Below are 23,586 nucleotides of genomic sequence, written 5' to 3' on the forward strand. Positions count from 1 at the left end.
CGTCCAGTTCCTGGAACTTGAGCAAGCAGCTTACCTCTGGTCTTGTCTGCCAATCTTGAGATTCATCGATCTTCAAAGCCTGGAAAAGCCCTGCTCTCTGCCCTGCCAGTGTTGGGTTCACCAGACACTGCAGTTATATGAATCAAAAGAAGCCTAAAACAGCCCTGCTTTCCGGCCTGCCGATCTTGGGTTTGCCAGCCCCTGCAGCTATGTGAATCAGGAGAAGCCTCTTTTTTGCCCCATGGACTTGGGACGTTAAAACCTCTGAAAACCACATGAGCCATTTCCTTGATATAGATCTCTCTCTCTCTATGCTTTACTGGTTCTGCTTCTCTAGAGAACCCAGCCTAAGAGAGTCCATTAACTGGTCTTCCTTGTAGGTGTATAGATATTATCCTATCACTGACAGCATTGTACATTAGGATAGATCTTGAAATGTTCTTTTTAAAAATTTTTATTGTGCTTTAAGTTAAAATTTAAAATCAAGTCAGTCTCTTATGCAAAAATTTATATACAGCTTGCTATATACTCCTAGTTGCTCTCCCCCTAATGAGACAGCACACTCCTCCTCTCTACCCTGTATTCCCATGTCCATTCAGCCAGCTCCTGTCCCCCTCTGGCTTCTTATCTCCCCTCCAGACGAGCCACCCACATAGTCTTGTGTCTACTTGATCCAAGAAGTCCACTCCTCACCAGTATCATTATCTGTCTTATAATCCAGTCTAATCTCTGTCTGAAGAGTTGGCTTTGGGAATGGTTCCTGTCTTAGGCTAACAGAAGGCCTGGGGACCATGACCTCTGGGGTCCTTCCAGTCTCAGTCAGACCATTAAGTCTGGTCTTTTTATGAGAATTTCGGGTCTGCATCCCACTGCTCTCCTGCTCCCTCAGGGGTTGGTTCTCTTGTGTTCCCTATCAGGGCAGTCATCGGTTGTAGCCAGGCACCATTTAGTTCTTCTGGTCTCAGGATGATGTAGTCTCTGGTTTATGTGGCCCTTTCTGTCTCTTGGGCTCGTAATTACCTTGTATCCTTGGTGTTCTTCATTCTCCTTTGGTCCAGCTGGGTTGAGACACATTGATGCATCTTAGATGGCCGCTTGCTAGCGTTTCAGACCCCAGATGCCACTCCCCAAAGTGGGATGCAGAATGTTTTCTTATTAGATTTTATTATGCCAAGTGACTAAGATGTTCCCTGAAACCATGATCCCCAAACCCCTGCCCCTGCTATTCTGGCCTTCGAAACATTCAGTTTATTCAGGAAACTTCTGTGCTTTTGGTTTAGTCCAGTTGTGCTCACCTCTCCTGTATTGTATGTTGTCTTTTCCGACACCTAAAGTAGTTCTTATCTACTATCTACTTAGTGAATACTGCTCTCCCACCTCCCTCCCTCCCCAATCAAAGAATATTTTCTTCTCTGTTTAAACTATTTCTCGAGTTCTTATAATAGCGGTCTTATACAATATTTGTCCTTTTGCAACTGACTAATTTCACTCAGCATAATGCCTTCCAGATTCCTCCATGTTATGAAATGTTTCACAGATTCATCACTTCTTTATCGATGCATAGTATTCCATTGTGTGAATACATCATAATTTATTTATCCATTCATCCATTGATGGGCACTTTGGTTGCTTCCATGTTTTTACTATTGTAAACAGTGCTGCCATGAACATGGGTGTGCATATATCTGTTCATGTAAAGGCTCTTATTTCTGTAGGATATATTCCAAGGAGTGGGATTGCTGGATCGTATGGTAGTTCTATTTCTAGCTTTTTAAGGCAGTACCAAATAGATTTCCAAAGTGGTTGTACCATTTCACATTCCCACCAGCAGTGTATAAGTGTTCCAATATCTCCACAACCCCTCCAACTTTTATTATTTTGTGTTTGTTGTATTAATGCCAGCTTTGTTGGAGTGAGATGGAATCTCATTGTAGTTTTGATTTGCATTTCTCTAATGGCTAATGATCGTGAGCATTTCCTCACGTATCTGTTGGCTACCTGAATATCTTCTTTAGTGAAGTATCTGTTCATATGTTTTGACCATTTTTTAATTGGGTTTTTTGTCTTTTTGCAGTTGAGTTTTTACAGTATCATGTAGATGTTAGAGATCAGATGCTGATTGGAAATGTCATAGCTAAAAACTTTTTCCCAGTCTGCAGGTAATCTTTTTACTCTTTTGGTGAAGTCTTTGGATGAGCATAGGTGTTTGGTTTTTAGAAGCTCCCTGTTATCTAGTTTTCCTTCTGCATTGTTAGTAATGTTTTGTATACTGTTTATGCCATGGATTAGGGCTCCTAACGTCGTCCCTATTTTTTCTTCCGTGATCTTTATCGTTTTAGACTTGATATTTAGGTCTTTGATCCATTTTGAGCTCGTTTTTGTTCGTGGAATGAGGTATCGGTCTTGTTTCATTTTTTTTGCAGATGGATATCCAGTTATGCCAGCAACATATTTTAAAAAGACTGTCTTTTCCCCATTTAACTGCTTTGGGGTCTTTGTCAAATATCAACTGCTTATATGTGAATGGATTTATGTCTGGATTCTCAATTCTCTTCCATTGGTGTATGTATCTGTTGTTGTACCAGTACCAGGCTGTTTTGACTACTGTGGCGGTATAATAGGTTCTAAAATCAGGTAGAGTGAGGCCTCCCACTTTGTTCTTCTTTTTCAGTAATGCCTTACTTATCCAGAGCCTCTTGCCCTTCCATATGAAGTCGGTGATTTGTTTTTCCATCTCATTAAAAAATGTCATTGGCAAAAAGACCATACTGAATGGTCTGACTGAGACTAGAGGGATCCCGGTGGTCATGGTCCCCAAACCTTCTGTTGGCCCAGGACAGGAACCATTCCCGAAGACAACTCATCAGACATGAAGGGGACTGGACAGTGGGTAGGAGAGAGATGCTGATGAAGAGTGAGCTAATTATATCAGGTGGACACTTGAGACTGTGTTGGCATCTCCTGTCTGGAGGGGGGATGGGAGGATAGAGAGAGTTGGAAGTTGGCAAAATTGTCACGAAAGGAGAGACTGGAAGGGCTGACTCATTAGGGGGAGAGCAAGTGGGAGTACGGAGTAAGGTGTATATAAACTTATATGTGACAGTTTGACTTGATTTGTAAACGTTCACTTGAAGTTCAATAAAAGTTAATAACAAAAAATGTCGTTGGAATTTGGATCAGAATTGCATTAAATCTATAGATCGCTTTTGGTAGAATAGAAATCTTTACAACGTTAAGTCTTCCTATCTATGAGCAAGGTATGTTTTGTAGGTCTCTTGGTTTCTTGCAGAAGTGTTTTGTAGTTTTCTTTGTATGTTTTATATCTCTGGTAAGATTTATTCCTAAGTATTTTATCTTCTTGGGGGCTACTGTAAATGGTTTTGATTTGGTGATTTCCTCTTCGATGTTCTTTTTGTTGGTGTAGAGGAATCCAACTGATTTTTGTATGTTTATCTTGCATCCCTATACTCTGCTGAACTCTTCTATTAGTTTCAGTAGTTTTCTTGAGAATTTCTTAGGGTTTTCTGTGTATAAGATCTTGTCATTTGCAAATGTATATACTTTTACTTCTTTCTTGCCAGTCTGGATGCCCTTTATTTCTTTATCTTGCCTAATTGCTCTGGCTAGGACCTCCAGCACAATGTTGAATGAGACTGGTGATAAAGGGCATCCTTGTCTGGTTCCTGATCTCAAGGGGAATGCTTTCGGGCTCTCTCCATTAAGGATGGTGTTGGCTATTGGCTTTGTATAAATGCTCTTTATTATGTTGAGGAATTTTCCTTCTATTCCGATTTTGCTGAGAGTTTTTATCATGAATAGGTGTTGAACTTTGTCAAATGCCTTTTCTGCAGGAATTGATAAATTCATATGATTCTTGTCTTTTATTTATATGATGGCTTACATTAATTGTTTTTCTAGTGTTGAACCATCTCTGCATACCTTGTATGACTCCCACTTGGACATGGTAAATTATTTTTTTTGATATGTTATTGAATTCTATTGGCTGGAATTTTGTTGAGGATTTTTGCATCTAAGTTCATGAGGGATATAGATCTGTAGTTTTCTTTTTTTGTGATGTCTTTACCTGGTTTTTGTATCAGGGATATGCTGGCTTCATAGAATGAGTTTGGGAGTATTCTGTCCTTTTCTATGCTCTGAAATACCTTCAGTAGTAGTGGTGTTAAGTCTTCTCAGAAAGTTTGGTAGGACTGTGCAGTGAAGTGGTCCGAGCCAGGGCCTTTTTTTGTTGGGAGTTTCTTTATTACCTTTTCAATCTCTTCTTTTGTTATGGGTCTATTTAGTTGTTCTACCTCTGTTTGTGTTAGTTTAGGTAGGTAGTGTGTTTCTAGGAATTCATCCATTTCTTCTAGGTTTTCAAATTTGTTAGAGTCATTTAGTTCTGCTCTAATTTTTATTATTTGTTTTCTTCTGGCACCCGAGGGTTTCTTTTGTTTCTCTCTTTCTATTTGTTCAAGTTGTAGGGATAATTCTTTTACTTTGGCCCTTTCTTCTTTTTGTGTGTGTACATTTATTTATATAAATTGACCTCTGCGCACTGCTTTTGCTGTGTCCCAGAGGTTCTGATAGGAAGTGTTTTCATTCTCATTGGATGCTATGAATTTCTTTATTCCATCCTTAATGTCTTCTATAATCCAGTCGTTTTTGAGCAGGGTATTGTTCAGTTTCCAGGTGTTTGATTTCTTTCCCTGCTTTTTCCACTTTTATGGCCTTACGGTCAGAGAAGATGCTTTGTAATATTTTGATGTTTTGGATTCTGTGTAGGCTTGCTTTATGACCTAATATGTGGTCTATTCTAGAGGATGTTCCATGTGTACTAGAAAACAAAGTATACTTGGCTGCTATTGGGTGGAGTGTTCTGTATATATGTATGAGGTCAAGTTGGTTGATTGTGGGATTTATATCTTCCATGTCTTTATTGAGCTTCTTTCTGTATGTCCTGTCCTTCACTGAAAGTGGCGTGTTGAAGTCTCCTAGTATTATTGTGGAGCTGTCTGTCTCACTTTTCAGTGCTGATAGAGTTTTATGTATTTTGCAGCCCTGTCATTGGGTGCATAAATAATTAATATGGTTATATCTTCTTGGTATATTGTCACTTTAATCATTATATAGTGTCCTTCCTTATCCTTTATGATGGATTTAACTTAAGTCTGTTTTGTCAGAAATTAATATTGCCACTCCTGCTCTTTTTTGATTGTTGTTTGCTTGATATATTTTTTCCATCCTTTGAGTTTTAGTTTGTTTTTGTCTCTACATGTACATCTAAGGTGTTTCTCTTGTACGCAGCATATAGACTGATCATGTTTTTTAATCCATTCTGCCACTGTCTGTCTCTTTATTGGTGCATTTAGTCCATTTACATTCAGCGTAATTAGAGATAGGTATAGTTTTTTTTTTCTATAGTTTACTGCTGTCATTTTAATGTCTTCTTTTGTATGTTGTTGACAGTTTCTTTTTCCCACTTCATTTTTTGTGCTGAGTAGTTTATGTATTGTCTTTTCCTCTTATTCATTGTTGTCGATTTTGTTTCTCCTGACTCTCTATTTTTTTCTTCTATATTATTTTGATGAGTAGGATTGTTAGTCTCCTTTGTGGTTACCTTAATATTTACCCCTATTTTTCTAAGTTTAAACCTAACTTTTATTTATTCATATCACCTCTTCTTCCTCTCCATATGAAAGACCTATGACTGCATTTCTTAGTCCCTCTTTATTGCTTTAATGTTGTCTCTTTTACATAATGACATCGCTATTTTCCTGTTTTGAGCTTCTTTTTTTTTTTTTAAATCTTGATTTATTGTTGTGATTTCCCTATCCTGGTTGATATCTGGTTGCTCTATCCTGTGTTCTAGTCTTGGGTTGATATCTGATATTACTGATTTTCTAACCGGAGAACTCCCTTGGGTGTTTCTTGTAGTTTTGGTTTGGTTTTTACAAATTCCCAAACTTGTTTATCTGTAAATGTCCTAATTTCACCTTCATATTTGAGAGACAGTTTTACTGGATATATGATTCTTGGCTGGCAAGTTTTTTCCTTCAGTGCTTTATATAACTCATCCCATTGCCTTCCTGCCTGCATGGTTTCTGTTGAGTAGTCCGAGCTTATTCTTATTGGCTCTCCTTTGTAGGTGACTTTTCGTTTATCCCTAGCTGCTCTTAAAATTCTTTATCTTTGGTTTTGGCAAGTTTGATTATAATATGTCTTGGTGACTTTCTTTTAAGATCTACTTTATGTGGAGTTTGATGAGCATCTTGGATCAATATCTTCTTATCTTTCACAATATCAGGGAAGTTTTCTGCCAACAAATCTTCAACAATTCTCTCTGTATTTTCTGTTATCCCTCCTTGTTATGGTACTCCAGTCACTCGTAGGTTATTTCTCGATAGAGTCCCATGTGATTCTTCGGATTTCTTCATTTTTTAAAATTCTTTCATCAGATTTTTCTTCATATATATTGGTGCCAAGTGGTTTATCTTCAGTCTCACTAATTCTGCCTTGTACTTTCACAGTTCTGCTTCTCTGACTTTCTGTTGAGTTGTCTAATTCTGTAATTTTATTGTTAATCCTCTGAGTTTCTGATTGCTGTCTCTGTATGGATTCTTGCAGCTTATTAAATTTTTCATTATGTTCTTCAGTAACCTTTTTAATTTCAAGTGCTTTATCTGTGTGTTCCTTGGCTTGTTCTGCATATTGCCTGATCCCTTTCCTGATCTCGTTCCTGATGTCTTGAAGAGTTCTGTGTATTAATCTTTTGTATTCTGCATCTGATAATATTCTGCATCTGATAATACCAGGAAGGCACCTTCATCCAGAAGATCCCTTGGTTCTTGGTTTTGAGAGCTTGTTGAAGTGATCCTGGTCTGCTGCTTTATGTGATTTGATATTGACTGTTGTCTCCGAGCCATCTATAAGTTATTATATTAGTTTATTTTATGTTTCCTTACTGTATCCTAGCTTTTTGCTTTGTTTTGTTTCGATATGCCCAAATAGTTTGCTTGAGTGAGCTAGCTTGATTATTTTCACCTTTGAAGCTCTGACGTCCTGTCACCAGATGGCTAGAGCTATTATCAGGCATATGAGCCTAGGGGTCTGTTCGCTTTTCTTGTATGGATTCAGCTAAGGTGTCCAGGTAGTTGGTCATCAAATGTGTGGTACAGGCTCTGTCCTACTGTCTTAGAGGGGCAGGGGTGATTGGTGTAGGTACAGTTATCTGGTTGACCAAGGCAGGGGCTGACAACTGTCCACTGAGTGTCTGTGAGGAAAGCGCATCTCTATTCCCTAGAGCGCATAGTTTGGTGGGTTCTGCAGATGGACCATGGGCACCCAGTGCTTTTGGTTGTAAGGACTGGGAGGTACCAGTTATCCTTGGACCCCTGTTGTGGGTGCCTGCGTGATATGAATGGAGCCACTAATCCTTAGGCCGCTGATGTGGGTAGGTGAGGACCTTGTTTAATAGGCAAAGTGCTGTCAAACATCAAACACCCATGTCTTCTTTGCATAGCTGAAACAGTTGCAGTCCGCCAACAAGGGCCTGTTCTGGAATAGGCCCACAGAGGTCCATGCAGCAAGGAAAGGTATTCAAAGTCCATGGACCGGTTATGCCTGGACAGGAGCCGCCTCAGTCCTGAGCTCCCCAGGCTAGTGGAGCTGGCAGATTATCTTTTCCCCCAGTTGTGAATTTATTCCTTCTGCAAGTCTGGGAAAATGGCTCAGGATGTTCAGCGGGACCTATCTCAGGCCCAGGGAAAGCGACAGCCACTGACATCGTTTTGGGGGCTGTGGCCGCGATAAAATAAATGCAAGTACTTAGCTTTTTGCGCCATTCTTCTCTGGTTTTGGAGGTTTGAGTAGGCTGTGTGGCTGGCTGTTTCTCCCTGAGGAAACTGCAGCTGAATCAGGTCCGGCAACTCCTCTCTGCTTCTTAACTGTCTCTTGCTCAGTCCATTTTCTAACTTTGCCTTTGATGTTCAAGGCTGCTAGCTTGTCATAAATATAATTGTTTCACTTATTTTTTTGGGTCTTTGTTGTAAGAGGGATCACCGGAAGTGTTGGACTACTCCACCATCTTGGCCCTACCTCTCTGAGACGTTCTTTTTGACGATGAATGTGATGCCATTCCTCTTCAAATTGTCATTACTGGTATAGTAGACAATATGATTGTCTGATTCAAAATGGCCAATACCAGTCCATTCCAGCTTACTAAAGCATAAGACACCAACGTTTACGCGTTCCATTTAATTTTTGAAGATTTCCAATTTTCCCAAATTCATACTTCATACATTCCACGTTCCAATTATTAATGGATGTTTGCAGCTGCTGCTTCGCATTTTGACTTGTGCCACATCAGCAATTGAAGGCCTGTGGGGATGGGACCATGCAAATAAGGGGTATGGGACTGTAATGAGGGGATTGGTTGGTTTGCCCTCCTCTGGGCTTAAAATGATCCATCTCAGAGGCAGACGGGGGGGAGGGGGCTCACTACCACCAGGAAAGAAGAGCTAGGAGTGGAGCATGTCCTTTGTACCCAGGATCCCTATGCTGAGAACCTGCTAGACCCAGGAGACAGAGACAGAGAGCTGTGTCACTGGAGATGGCGCAGGACAACAAGAAGTGGTTGCAGAGAAACAGCAGCAGCAGAACCAGGAAACTGGTGCTAGATGGTGCACTGGGCTTCCCGGCCAACGGAGGAAAGCTGTTACAGTGGGTGAGTTAACCCACAGAGAGAGAGAGCTGAGTGCCATTCGGCAGGAGGCTTTCTGGTGGAGTCCTGGCAGAGTGGAGTGCCCCTGGGCTCTTGTCAGTGGAGCTAGGCTTGCCAACTCACAGAGCAAAACAGCTGAGTGCCTTCAGGCCAAGGAATACTGGCAAAGTGAGGTACCTCCGGGCACTTATTGGCAGAGCTAAAACACTTTGTGAACACTTGCCTGAGCAGGGCAGAGGCCAGGTCAAGGGACCGAGAGCCAGAGAGAGGCCTGCCTGTGGGCATGGCTGAGAAGAGCCTGTCCTGACTGAAAAACTATCCTGAATTGTAACCTGTTACTTCCCTAATAAGCCCCATAACTGTAAATGTGATTTGTGAGTTTTGTGTGGTCATTACAACAAATTATCTAACCCAGTAGAGAAGTACAGAGTGCTGTGGGAGGGACAGCTGGTGTCTGAATTGGTAAGTCCCTTAAAGGTTTTGCTATGTGGATACCTTGAGAGAGGCTCAGAGCAAGGGAATGAGCTTCTCTTAGTTAAATTTTATTAGACACCAGAAAGGCTGAGATGAGATGACTTTTAGAGAACCTGGCCAGATCAAATGGATACCTGCAGCAGACCTGAATGGCTTGTACTTGAGTAACCTCAACTTGAGGACTCTGCCCTACTGCAGGACTAATTGTTAATGACTGTTTTGGACTGGTAATGTGATTGGGAGGGAGAAGTTATCCTTCAAGTATGAAAGAACCATGGCTAGAAAAGCCAAGGGGTGTCCTTTTATATGGCCTTTCTCGCCATGTTCTTATAACCCCCACCAAATGACTGGGTGGGACTATGCAAATGAGGATTGGATAGCTTGCTAATAATGCAAATAAGGTGCATGGAACCCTGAGAGTGTGGAACCATGCAAATAAGGTGTATGGGGATTGGTGAATTTTGCCATCCCCCTAGGCTTAAAGTGATCCATCACAGAGGCAGATGGGGGACCTCACTACCACCAAGAAAGGAGATCTAGGAGTAGTGTATTATGTCCTTTGGACCTGGGATCCCTGTGCTGAGAACCTCCTAGACCCAGGAGACAGAGAGCTGCAACACTGGAGACAATGCAAGATGGTGAGAAGTGGTGGCAGAGAAACAGTGGCAGCAGAACCAGGAGGCTGGTGTAAGACAGTGCAGAGAGCTCCCGGCCCATGGAGCAAGGTGGTTATGGAACCTCATGGAGCAAGGCGGTTACAGTGGGTATGCCAACACACGGAGCAAGAGAGGCGAGCACCTTTGGGCAGGGGGCTTCCTGGAAGAGTCCTGGAACAGTGGGGTACCTCTGGGCACGGAGCAAGAGAGCTGAGCACCTCTGGGCTGAGGCTTACCAGTGGAGTGGGGTGCCTCCAGGCACTTATTGGCAGAGCTAAAGAGCTTTGTAACACTTGCCTGAACAGGGCAGAGGTTGTACCAAGGGGCCAAGGGCCAGAGAGAGGCCTGCCTGTGGGCATGGCTGAGAAGAGGCTGTCCTGATCAAAGACCTGTAAACTGAATTGTAACCTGTTACTTCCCTAATAAACCCCATAACTGTAAGTATGATTTTTGAGTTCTGTGTGGCCATTAAAGCAAATTAACTAACCCAGCACAGAAGTAGGGAGTGCTGTGGGAGGGACGGCTGGTGTCAGAATTGGTAAAATGGTTGGAGGGTGGAGGTATGTCTGACCTCTGCATCATAGGATCAGCCTTGGGCTGTTGACGCTGATGATGGTTCTCCTTCATCTTGTGAAGTCTGATGAGGGACACTGCTGTGCCATTTTTACCTCCAAGTGGTTTTTATTCAGTACTATTTTTTAAGCCTTTTTTCCATGTGTCTACATATAATTTATGTTTTCTTTTTAATTGAGGTGAAATCTACATAGCAAAATCGTAACTGTTTTAAAGTATACAATTCAGTGGCACTTAGTACGTTCACAGTGTTATGTAGTCATCATCTCTCCTGGTTCCAGGACATTTTCTTCACCCCAGATGGAGACCCCATGCCCGTCAAGCAGTTACTCCCCGTTGTCCCCTCCCTGCAGCCCCTGGCAACTGCCAATCTGCTTTTCATCTCTATGGGTTTGCTTATCCTGAATATTTCATTTAAACAGAATTGCTCAATATGTGATCTTTTGTGTATGGCTTCTTTCACTTAGCATAATGTTTTTGAAGTTCATAGGTTATATTTTTCAGCTTTTAATCAGAAACATATCAGATTTAAAAGTTAAATCAACTTGACTGGGATTTTGCCTGAACATACTAACTCGGATTATTAGTTCTCATTTGAAAAGGTGTATATAGGGTAACGCTATCTCATATTTGTATAGCAGTTGCTGTTTGCAGAGTGGTTCGTAACAATTGCCTGATGAGATGGTCATAGCAACCCAGTGAGGTAGACAGGGTAAGTGTGAGTATAAGCCCCACTATACAATAGATTACAGTAAAACCTGCAAAAGCTGGAACCTACGGAAGGTAGAAAGCCTGTCAGAGAAGGAAAACTAAATATTTTCCACTAAAATGAGTGATAGAAAAGTGGTAAGACTGCACTCTGTCAGAGGTGGAAAACCTGGAAAAACCAGGCAGTCCCGTTGCATTCTGGCTCTCCCAAGTCTCACTGTACTACTCCTAACACTGAGGCTTATAGTAAAGGCACCCAACATTTATTGATTGGTTAGTCAGTGCCAGGCCCTATTTGAAGCATTTATTAATTCATTCAGTCCTCACAGCAATCCTGTGAGGTAGGTACGATTATTGTCATCGTTTCACAGATGAGGAAATTTAGGCAGAAGAAGGTTAAGTAACTTTCCCAAGGTCACATGGTTAGCAAGTGACAGTAGGATTGAGACTCAGGCCGTCTTGGCCCTGGAGACTTACCCAGCGCACTCAGCTGCCCAGGGCAGATATAACAACCTGCTGGGTTTTCTCAGCTAATAAGTGACAGAGCCAGGGCTCGTGCCCTGTACTTCCTAGACCCGGGCTGCCAGCTGTGCCACTCCACTGCCTTGCTGCTTAGTATGAGCACTTCCTGTTTGTGCTGTACATGACTCCCTGCGTCACCCAGGAGAAGGTGTGAACCTCGAACTGTGCCCAGTCTTTATGAAACAATGTTGCTGAACATTTGGCAGGGGATGATGGCTCTCTTAACTATGTCTTTTTGTCTTCCAGGTGTTAGCTATTGGCGGGTGCCTCACGAGCTGATAGAGTGTTGGACTCTGGAAGAGCAGCCTTTACTTGGAAGCCTGAGACACATGGCCCCAATTCGAAAAAGGTTATCTGTGCTGTCTTCATTATGTGTGTGTGTGTTTTTTTTTATCTGTGACCTATACTTTTACTGCCTTTTATGAGGGGGAAATGAATACTGGTTCTTGACCTTGTTAAGCTTATTAATCAGCTAGATGAACTCTGCCTTACCATCAAAATATATGTCTAGATAAATGCAGAGTTACAAAAACTGTGTAAAGAGTGGAGTAAACTTTCTAAAGCTGAGTACGTTCTTATTGGGAGAATAGAAATTCTGTGATAAGGAATTTTCTCCTCACAAAGGTAAAATCCCAGTCTTTGCTGGCAATAGTCAAAGAATTTATTTAGACTTACTATTTGAAATTTGTTACTTATTCTGAATTCCTTCCTTCCCACTCTTGCCACAAATAATATTTTACCCCTTTTTATTTGATGGTATTTTCTTGTATTCCATTAAATTATTCACATTAAATTCCCTCTACTTCTGTGTCTTTCACTGTGTTTTAAATACACTTAAAATCATATTTCTTTTTTAGTGTCTGGATATTTTAGTTTCTGAGTAGTCGTGGCCTTCAGATGTTCTGGTTTCTTCATCACCTATTCTAGAATTTTATACATTGCCCCAGTGGAGTTTCAGACTACTTCCTTACTTTTATTCTTTGGATCTGTCACAGAAGTGCTGAATTTATTCAGGCTTTTAGTAGTTTAATCATCTCTTGTCAAAACATCTTGTTCCTTAAAGGCCCAAATTTCCTTATCATTATTTATTTTGCTTTTTGAATGTACAGTTAGCAAATATTAGAGTCTAGAACAGTGATTCTCAACTGGGAGTGATTTTGTCTCCCCAGGGACATTTGATATCTTGAGACATTTTTGGTTATCACCATTGGGAGGGACATTGCTACTGGCATCTAGTGGGTAGAGGCTAGGGATGCTGCTAAAGATCCTACAGTGCACAGGACAGGCCCTACAACAAAGAATTATCTGGCCCAAAATGTCAATATTGCCAGTAGTGGAGAAACCCTACCCTAGAGTCTAGTGAAAGGTATGGACAGACAAGAAAGTGAGCAAGAATGGTTTTATGGAGACTCACACCTGGGTTGGTTGTCTTTCCTCTGTGATGAATCAAAAGGATAATGATAATGATAATGATGAAACACTAGTGAGATCTCAAAGAACCATCTGACTCACCAGGTAAAATTTAATTATGACCAGTAGAGTTGAAAAAAAAAAAAAAGAAACCAGTTGTCATCAAGTTGATTTGGACTCATAGCAACCCCATTTATGTTAGAGTAGAACTTTGCTCCACAGGGGTTTCTGTGGCTGATTTTTCAGAAGCAGATCACCAGGCATTTTTCTGAGGTGCCTCTGGGTGAACTCCAACTTCCAACTTTTCAGTTAGCAGCTGAGCATGTTAACCGTTTGCTTCACCCAAGGACTCCAGTAGAGTTATAGGGTTGAATATATTATAATCATATTCTTTGCCTCATATGTTGTTGTTGGAGGGTGCCATCAAGTTAATTTCAACTCATGGTGACCCCACGTGACAGAGTAGAACTGCCCTATAGGGTTTTCTAGGCTGTAATCTTTATGGGAGTTCCTTCCCATGGAGCTCCTGGGTAGGTTCGAGCCGCCAACCTTTCATTTAGCAGCCATGTGCTTAACCATTGTACCACCAGGGCTCCTTTTGCCTCATGTAGTTAAGTCGCAAATAACTAGGCAATTAAGATCCCATTTCCAAGAATCAGAGTTCACTACGTATGATATTTGCCTCTGAAATGCACAGTGATGCTGTGTGAGAAAGAGAAGACTTGGAGGACTGATGTGATGTGCATGTTCAGGAGGTGGTTTTCATGAAGCAAAGCTGGTCGAACCCGTGGAAGGAGCAAGAAGGTTTTTGACAATGGTGTTTGACAGTTTTAAGGTCATCCTTTTAAATGCTCACCCTTAGGCTTTTTATAATGAATGGTAAACTCGGTTTAGGAATCTTTGAAAAGTTTGCTCAATACTTCTCAAAATCAAAAGGCATCTACCTATCTTGGGTTTGGTCATTCTAGCAGTTTCTAAAATGTGTTTCACAGAATGCTAATTTTACTGGATGTCAAAGGTAGTTTCATTACAGAATGATTGGGAAATAATGGGGCCAACAAAGTTAAATAGCTTTCTTTACTGTAGGCCTTCTCAGAACCTATAATGTGTTAATGTGGATTATAAAGCTCCAAGAGGAGGACAAAATATGCAACAGCACTTTTCAAATTTATTCCACTATGAAATGTTTTTTTCTCAGTAAATCTCTTGAAATTGCTGCTTTGGGAAAAATAACTGAGGATATTCCTGGTTATCCTATAGATCACATTAGGACTCTTGGGAATACAGTGATATGTTGTATAATTCTTGTGTAACACTCTCCAAATTTTAACTTGTCAGTATTAACACTGTGTGTGATTTTTAAGATGGGAGATTATCTTTTAGGAGATTATCAGTATGCATTCAAGTTGAAACAACCTTTAGCAACTTTGCTAATTTATGTATTGACTTTGGTTGGGGATGAGAGATACAGTACTTTGATACCTATAAATCTTTTGATTCTTTTAATTCTCCAGAGAAACTTTTTTGTTAATCCTAAAGTAAAATTTGGTGATGTTTCCATTTCTTATTGAAGCTGTAAATGCTGAAAATGACATGCTTCTGTATTTATAGGCGACTGGTGACTTTCAGTGAAGAGGAGGAAAGTGTGAATTTTAAGACTGGCCCTAAGCCAGTAAGATTTTTGGGCCCTTCCACAAGCACCCAGATCAAAGTCAAGAACTCAGCTTCAGTCAGGGTGTCTCCAGCCAGGGCTCCCCAGACCTCGACTCGAGTGACAGCAAACCAGCCTCACAGCAGCTCTGTACCATCAGAAGCCACGTCCGCTGTGGGCACAAGGGCATGCAGGCAGCCCCAGGCTTCCTGGGGAACCAGGAGTGCTGAAAACGGGGCCCCACACCCACCTACAGCAAAGGTTCTACTCTCTGACAAGAAGTCTACATCTAATCGAGTGATCAAACTGAAGCGGACTCCACTGTGTGCCTCTGTGCCTTCTCAGCCCACCTCCGCAGCAGTGAATCGAAGCCTCTCCCCCGAGCTGCCTGCTCATGAAGCTTCCAGCAGTACGCCTGTGCGGACTGAAAACGGGAACGATGAAAGTATTTGATAATGAAAACCTGTTGTTTGTCTCCCAGAGCTTCTCATGTGTTTGAAAGAAATAAGTGACTTGGTTTCTTGATGCAGTCAGGGTGAACACTTAGGTCTGTATTTAGGATAATTATGAGAAAAATGACTTGTGTGAAAGTAGAACGGTGGAAGGGGGAGTTTTAAGTGGCTGGGACTGCATTTATATCCATTTCCCCAACTTTTAAATGATTATTTGTCTAGGGACAGTTTGAATTTCAGGTTTTAAAAAAAAAAAAAAAATTTTTTTTTTTGATGGTTTGTTAGGATTAATGCAACAAACAGCGCAGCAAAATGATCACTAGAGAAGCTATCCATTTTGCTGCTGAGATACTGCTAGATTAGGCACTTTCGTAATGTTACTTATTGTAGCCCAGGAATAGAAGTGAAGTTTGGGCTCAGGTATTCCTGTCTGGTGAAACAGAGAGCGGTGGTATGAGTGCTTCCCTGTACTATATCACACCCAAGAGAGATTTGAGAGAGAAAATGTAGATCAAGGTTAACTCCCTACACAGTTGGTCTCAGTCTCAAAAGACAATATGAAAAGAAATGATGGGGAGGGAAAAAATGACAGGAATTTGAGATCGTTCTTTGGTTCTCAACTGAACTACAGTACTCTCTTCTTTAGATTGGCTTTTTTTTTTTCCACTATTTTCCGTTAGATTTATTTATACATCACAAGATTCCTTAGGATAAGAACTACATGTCTTTGGTATAAATTGTTAAAATACCTTATTTTAATTTGAATAGTCAAGTTTTGAAAGTATTTTGAAAAAGAGAAATTAAAAGTTTAACTTTTTAAATAAAGTTAATATTTGTTTTTCAGAAATGACCACGAAGAGTCATTCTGATTATACAACATGGTTTTTTAATGCATAAAATTTCCACATAACTTGAATTTAATATTTTTAAGTAGAAGATTTTGATTAATCCTCTAGTTTTTCATGACTGTTCAGTTGTGTTTACTCTTATGTTTTATAATTGGATCACATATTTCTACCTTCAGTGAACAGTATGCCTTCAGTGTTAAAAATACATAAAGCAGGGTACTTTTTACTCAAATGTTTATCACTGTACTTGCATTACTTTGAAAGAGTAAAATAAGTATCCTTAAAAACTACTTTTTATAAAATAAAGTAAAACCTTTCCATAAAAAGTGACATTTTCTGTGAATGTACTTATTTAAGACTTGGAGCCACTTTAGTAGTTTGAAAGCTTTTCAGTTAGATGTTTGTTGTTGTTAGTTGTGCCTGAGTTGGCTCTGACTCATGGTGACCTTCTGTACAACAGAATGAAACACTGCCCAGTCCTGTGCCATCTCCATGATGTTTGATGATGCTGTTGTGTCAGCCCATCTCATTGAAGGTTTTCTTAATTTTCACTGACCCTCTATCACACATGATATCCTTTTCTAGTGACTGGTCTTTCCTGATGATGTGTCCAAAGTAAGCAAGATCAAGCCTCGCCATCCTTGCTCTAAGGAGCATTCCAGTTTTATTCAGTTTATGTAAGTGTCTATTTCTGCTTCCAAACTGCTTTCCTGTTTAGATAATGTATAAAATAATTAAACTAATTTTGGATAATGTCTTAGGCTGGGTTCTCTAGAGAAGCAAAACCAGTAAAGCATATACATATATAGAGAGACAGATTTATATCAAGGAAACTGCTCATGCATTTGTGGAGGCTGGAATATCCTAAGTCTGTGGATCAGGATAGAGGCTTCTCTTGATTCACATAGCTGCAGGGGCTGGAACCGAAGATCAGCAGGTCAGAGAGCAGAGCTCTTGCTCACAAGCTGTGAAGATCGTTGAAGCCCAAGATTGGCAGGCAAGACTGCAAGGCTCTTCTGATTCATGTAGCTGGAGGGGCTGGTGAACTCAAGATCAGCAGGTCGGTGAGCAGGACTCCCGTTCACAGGCTGTGAAGATCGAGGAATCTCAAAATCAGCAGATAAGCTGATAACTCAAGTCCCAAGATCCGGAGGTCAGACAAACAGGAAGCAGCCGCAGGATCCAGAGTGAGCAAAAAAGCCAGAACGTCTGCTTATATTTGGATATAAGCCCCAAGGAAACTTCCTTTCACCTGACTGGCTACTAACAGCAGAGTCCATCATGGGAGTGATCACCTATAAGCACTGAGAATCATGGCCTAGCCAAGTTGACACACAATCTTAACCATCACAGATAACTATACAAATACTAGCAGCATTTTAAATAGGTGGTTATTTGGTTGGAAAAAGTGATTATTTAATTGAAGATCCATAAATGACATTGTTCTGTGGCATATATAAAATACTCAGTTGTTGTTGTTAAGTGTTGTCAAATCATTTCGACTCATAGCAACCTCATGTGACAGATTAGAACTGCCCCACAGGGTTTTCTCGGCCGTAATCTTTACAGGAGCTGATCACCAGGTCTGTCTCCCAGGGAACCACTGGGTGGCCTCAAACCTACCAACTTTTTAGAAATATTCAGTTAAAAAAAAAAAAAATACAGTAGGCTATGAAAAATACTATCACAGAGAACCCAGACATTCTAAAAATCAAAAACTATAGTGAATTTTCAGAGCTACCAACCTGGATATTATTAGTATTACTGGATATAGGACGTTTTGGGTTGCTGATACATACAAGAAAATGTTATGATAATAAACATGTATAATGTGTATTTTATACATAATATACATTTATCTGGAAAGGAAACATGTTGAACATTAATCAGGGTGATTCAGTCAACAGCCTTTATTTCTTTGTATCAAACACTTGAAGGGAAGTCTGTTACAACATTTAGCCTTTACAAGAAGCATGTCTTCTGGAATAACTTTTGGAGCCTGGGGCATCTGAGGAGGGGAAGGGACAAATGGTCTCTCGTGGGTATCAGGAGTCAGTCAAATTCAGGATGCTCAAGCAACTTGAACATTATTTTATTTGGATGTGGTTCCCCAGGGGTTAAGCTAATTTTACATGAAAAAATATTTTCCATAATCCCAGACTGTGCAAATATAGAAGTTGGTAGCTCAGCATAACCCACTGCTCTTCCTGAAGAAAAAAAAAAAGTATGCTTTATAGATAATGAGTAGCATACTTTTGAGAACAGGTTTATGCAGCTTATGCCAGATCAGAGGACACAATGGATGTGCTTAGTAGTGAATGGGATGTTTAGGTATTGCTATATTAGAAAAGATACTGGACTGCCCTTCCAGGTAATCTGTGTGTTGAAAACTGGTTTGCTGTGATTTAAATTGGTTAGTTACATCAGGGAGAGCCTAAGGCTGGTGATGGGGACCCACTGAAGGATCTGTTTTGTTTATATTTTAAAATAATCTTTTGTTTTATTACTGCCTTACTACTTTACAATTTATGAAGTATTTTCATACGTTTTATTTTTTTAAGCTTTAGAACACTATAATGAAGTAATCTTTATTAGATCAAGAAAATGAGGTTCAGCAAAGTTAAGTCTGTACAGTAATCTCACACATACACACATTTTATATGATTTCTGCAGAATGACAGTATCGCTAACTAAAGGAAAAGCTAGAGGGAGGGAGTAGACAAACGTCTGTGACTTGGCTTAAACATATTAAGTCTTTGAGCAGGAAAGTGTTACAGTATTGGTTTTTACCTAGTGTTGGTCTGCCTCCTACTGGGCTGGAACTCAGACTCTGTACCTGCAGTGCCTGGCACACAGGTGGCCTTCGGATACTTGGCCCCAATTATTGCAGAAATCTGATCTGGCAGCCATCTTTGGGGGGTGTGGAAACTGATTTCTGATGGGGAGAACAAAGGAGGGGCTTGTGAAAGCTCCTCATTCCAGTGATGATTGCTAACAACCATGATTGCTATTAGTAATGGCTGTAATAGTGATATCACTTGTATTTACCTTTCATCAAGTTGTTTAATTCATAGACATGTATCACAAATTCCCAGAGAGCTCGGGGGCAGGTACTGTCAGACTCTGAGGGCAGAAAGCAGAAGGCCGACCTCTCCCTGCTTTAGTGCATCTCTTTTGCTAATGCGATTTCTTTTCCACTCACAGACTGAACCCAACTGCCTCCCTAGTAAGTGCTAACATTGAAAAAATTGTTGACTTGCTTTCCAGTCTGTGATTAAATAATGTAAAATTATTATCCAGCTAGATCTTGATTTCTTTAAAGAAGGAATTAACACACAAGCACACTTGGCTTTACCTGAGAAACTGTTCATAGAAAAATTTTGATTTAAATTAGCATTTTGAATGTGTACAAAGGCCTATGCTAGTAAACTGTTCCGTAAAGGGAAGAATCCTAACCTTTATATGAATATGACTTTGCCTTATAAAGGGGTATACCTGCAATCCCTTTGAGTAGCTTTAATCTCCGTTTGGTTAGGCTGTTGGTGTGATACTATAATAGAAAGTAAGAACTTGATAAAATGAAGGCAGAGAGCTTCCACTATAGCAAATGAAAAGTATTTTTAGACTATGTGCATATGTGCATTTGTAAGTTAACTAGGAAGTTTTTAATTATGCTCAATACTGTCATTTTCCTATATGCTGAGACTCTCTGTGGAAAAGTGTCAACATGTTGCTGACCCCTCAGCCACTGAGTAGTCGAGGAGTGATTCTGTGTTCAGGGCTGTGGTTCCTATGCAGGATTTCAGGCGTGTAGTATAGCTTTAAAAAGAAACATCATGAAGAGCTAACAGAAAAAAAAAAAAAAAAAAATTGGTTTCCAGATGTTTCCAGAATTTCATATTCATGGAATTTGGTGGTGGTGCAGCCTTAAAGGAGCCATCTTCACTTATGTCCTGTCTGGCTGGTAAGATACATATGGTTTGCGTTGTTACAGAAAAACTAATTTTCCTTTGTCCAACATGTGCTCCTCAGACAGCGCACACACATTTCATATTTGCTGGCTAGGCGGTTTCTGATGGAGGCTGTGGCCAAGACCAATGGGATTTGACAGTAACTGTCAGTCAGCAGTCTGCCCAGCTTCTTTATTTCATTTCATAATGTGGCTTCTCGTACTTCTCATTTGCTACTTTTCCTTAAGCCCTCTTTACCTTAGTAAAATTCTACTCAGCTACAGGCATGAATCTGGGGGGCTGGGGCTTAGAAGAGAGAGAGTGTTTGGGGGGGGAGGTAGTGTATTTGCTAAAGTTAGAAAAAGGCAAATATCTCTTCTATCAAGATTTCTTAAAATTTTAGACATTTTGCTTTGATAAAGCTCTTTCAAGAGTTCAACCCCTAATTTCTTCACTTGGAAGACCTGGGAATTCAACATCTATGCAGACAACACAACGGCCGAGGACATCAGCAATTATACATCAGATCCTAGCTGTAGGTCCGATGGTCTGGATTTTGGTAACCTAGGCTGAACTAGTCAAGAACCCATGGTACATGGAGGAATCAAGGCAACATGTTTGTCTGATCCGTTTCCGTTCTTTTTCTTCAAATAGCTTGCACTCTATAGATCAGTTTCTCAACATTTTGCATAGATAATTCTTTACTGGGGGGGACTGTGCCGTGCACTATAGGATGGTTAGCAGCATCCCTGACCAGTAGCAGCCTCCTTCCTAGTGTGGCAATCAAAAATGTCTCTATACTTCTCCACATGTCTCTTGTGGGGCAAAATTGATCACCCTTAGTTCAGGACCAATGCTGTAGGTGGGTGACTTACCCTGACAAAGTTACTGCCTCTCTTAATTGGCGGTTGTGGATGAGTAAGAGAATCCTGGGGCGAAGCCATGGGAGTTGAGGGAGAGGATGATAAGAAATGAAGGGATGTCTCAGGTCTGCCAATTAAATCTATCCTATCAGCTTGCACTTACATTTCTGGTTTTGGTATTATACTAGAAGCATATTTATTTGCTGTTCAGACCAAGCAATTACCTAATAAAAACCTAAAATGTATTATACAGCACTCTTCCTAGCACTTCGTCACACTAACTTATTTAATAAAACTACCCTAGGACGTGTTGTTGTTGTTACGTGCTGACTCATATCGACCCTTTGTACAACAGGAGGGAACACTGCCCAGTCTTGCACCATCCTCACAATCCTTGTTATGCTTGAACTCATTGTTGCAGCCACTGTGTCAGTCCATCTCATTGAGGGTCTTCCGCTTTTTCACTGACCCTTTACCAAGCATGATGTCCTTCTTCAAGGACTGGTTCCTCCTGATAACATTTCCAAAGTATGTGAGACACAGGCTAGTCATCCTTGCTTCTAAGGAGCATTCTGGTTGTACTTCTAAAACAGATTTGTTCATTCTTTTAGCAGTCCATGGTATTATTCAATATTCTTCATCATTACTGTAATCCGAAGGCATCAATTCTTCGGTCTTCCTTATTCATTGTCCAGCTTTTGCATGCATATGAGGTGACTGAAAACACCGTGACTTGGGTCAGGCACACCTTAGTACTCGAGGTGACATCTTTGTTTTTCAACACTTTAAAGAGGTCTTCTGCAGCAGATGTGCCCAATGCAATGGTCTTTTGATTTCTTTACTGTTGCTTCCATGGGTGTTGATTGTGGATCCAAGTAAAATGAAATCCTCGACAACTTCAATCTTCTCCATTCCTCATGATGTTGCTTATTGGTCCAGTTGTGAGCATTTTTGTTTTATGTTGAGGTGTAATTCATATTGAAGTCTGTAGTCTTTGATCTTCATCAGTAAGTGCTTCAAGTCCTCTTCACTTTCAGCAAGCAAGGTTGTGTCATTAGCATAACACAGGTTGTTAATGAGCCTTCCTCCAATCCTGATGCCCAGTTCTTCTTCACAGAGTCCAGCTTCTGAGATTATCTGCTCAGCATACAGATTAGGTATGGTGAAAGGATACAACCCTGACACACACCTTTCCTGACTTTAAGTCACGCAGTATCCCCTTGTTCTGTTCCACAGACTGCCTCTTGATCTATGTATAGGTTCCTCATGAGCACAATTAAGTATTCCGGAATTCCCACTGGCTAATTCTTTTCAGAAGTAGAACTCCTAACTCTAGTCTTAGTCTGGAAGCTCAGCTGAAACCTATCCACCATGGGTGACTCTGCTGGTATCTGAATACCAGTGGCGTAGCTTCCAGCATCACACCAACATGCAAGCCCCCGTGGTATGACAAACTGACAGATGCATGGGGGACCCTATGATGTAGGTGTACTATTATTATCCCCATTTTAGATTGGGAAAATGAAGCACAGATAACCTACCTAGCAGTGAATTAGAGGCAAAAAAAAGAAAAAAAAATTTTTTTTTTTTTTGGGCAAAGCTAGGTTCAAATCCATGTTGTCTTATTCCAGCGTCCATGTTCTTAAGTACTCTGCTAGGCCTCCCTTTATAGGGAGCTTGTCACTTAAATCCTCAGAGATGAGCTAAAACCAAAAATACCAAACCTGTGGCCGTCGAGTCAATTCCAACGCATAGCAACCCTATATGACAGAGTAGAACTGCCCCAAAGAGCATACAAGGAGCACCTGGTGGATTCGAACTGTCGACAGCCATAGCTCTTAACCACTATGTCACCAGGGTTTCCAGAAATGAGCTGGACAGGACTTAAAGAGTCCCTCTGTATGCTACATAGCTATTTATCTTGTGTAATTATCAAATACTCTTATATTACTTTCTACCAGTTATCAATTCATTGCCTCTCAGCTCCAAGTTGACTCTTCACTGCCCTGTTTGTGATAGTGGAGCTGGACCCTGTAAACATTTCGCCTTTGCCGGCTGGCATGATGTTAATTTAAGCTTTTTTGCTGGAGGGGTGTTCTTGCTCCTGCAGCGTTTAACTAGGGTGTGGAACATCCAGTGGCCTTCAGCTACAGTGAATTTCAGCTGCACAGCTTTAGGTAGCATCCTTGTTCTATGGATGCCCTGGCTGGCTTCCCAGAAAATTCAGAAGCACCCCTGCAGGTGGCTTACTGGTGAGTTTCACTGGTGGGTGCCCCAGCTGGATTCCCAGTGAGTTCAGTGGCACCCCTGCGGGTCCGCCAGCAGCTCCCAGGGAAGCTTCCTGGTGAGTTTCCCAGTGCTCCAGTGGTGGTTTCCCGCTTGTCAGGTCTGGCCTGGGCACCTCCGGTTTGACGGAAAAAGCAAAAGGATGAAAAAACGTATTGGATGGCTAGTAATGCATAGCGTTAAACGTGCTTCTAACTCTGGGATAACAAGGCAATCAGTGAGCCCTCGCAAATCTTCAGATTTTTTCCCACAAGATTACAGTTAAGATGGCTCAGGACTTTCAGGAAAATGCTGGAGCAATGTGTTAGCCAGCTGAATTATTTTGTTTGTTTTGTTTCTGGCCTTTTGTTGTTTTATAGTTTACTTAAGAAATTTGGGAGCAAATGACTGGTTCTTTCTTGTTTTGCTTCATTTTTTGGTACCTTGGTTTAGACAATCTGGAGTCTTAGCTCACCTGTTCCTGAATTCTAGGTA

At 40.8% G+C, this 23,586-nt stretch overlaps 1 protein-coding gene across 3 annotated transcripts in view; it reads left to right on the forward strand.

The window, feature by feature from the left end:
- KCTD18 (potassium channel tetramerization domain containing 18) overlaps positions 1–15,381 on the forward strand; it is a 30,196-nt gene extending 14,815 nt beyond the window's left edge. For all 3 annotated transcript variants that reach the window (XM_003405944.4, XM_064286848.1, XM_023542546.2), the window contains 2 exons: positions 11,899–12,001; positions 14,674–15,381. In XM_003405944.4, the coding sequence (XP_003405992.1) occupies positions 11,899–12,001; positions 14,674–15,166 (596 nt within the window). In that variant the 3' untranslated portion in view covers positions 15,167–15,381. The remainder of the gene's footprint in view (positions 1–11,898; positions 12,002–14,673) is intronic.
- The last annotated feature ends 8,205 nt before the right edge of the window (positions 15,382–23,586 follow it).

Source organism: Loxodonta africana, chromosome 6 (genome assembly GCF_030014295.1).
Source record: "Loxodonta africana isolate mLoxAfr1 chromosome 6, mLoxAfr1.hap2, whole genome shotgun sequence".
Taxonomy (NCBI): Eukaryota; Metazoa; Chordata; class Mammalia; order Proboscidea; family Elephantidae; genus Loxodonta; species Loxodonta africana.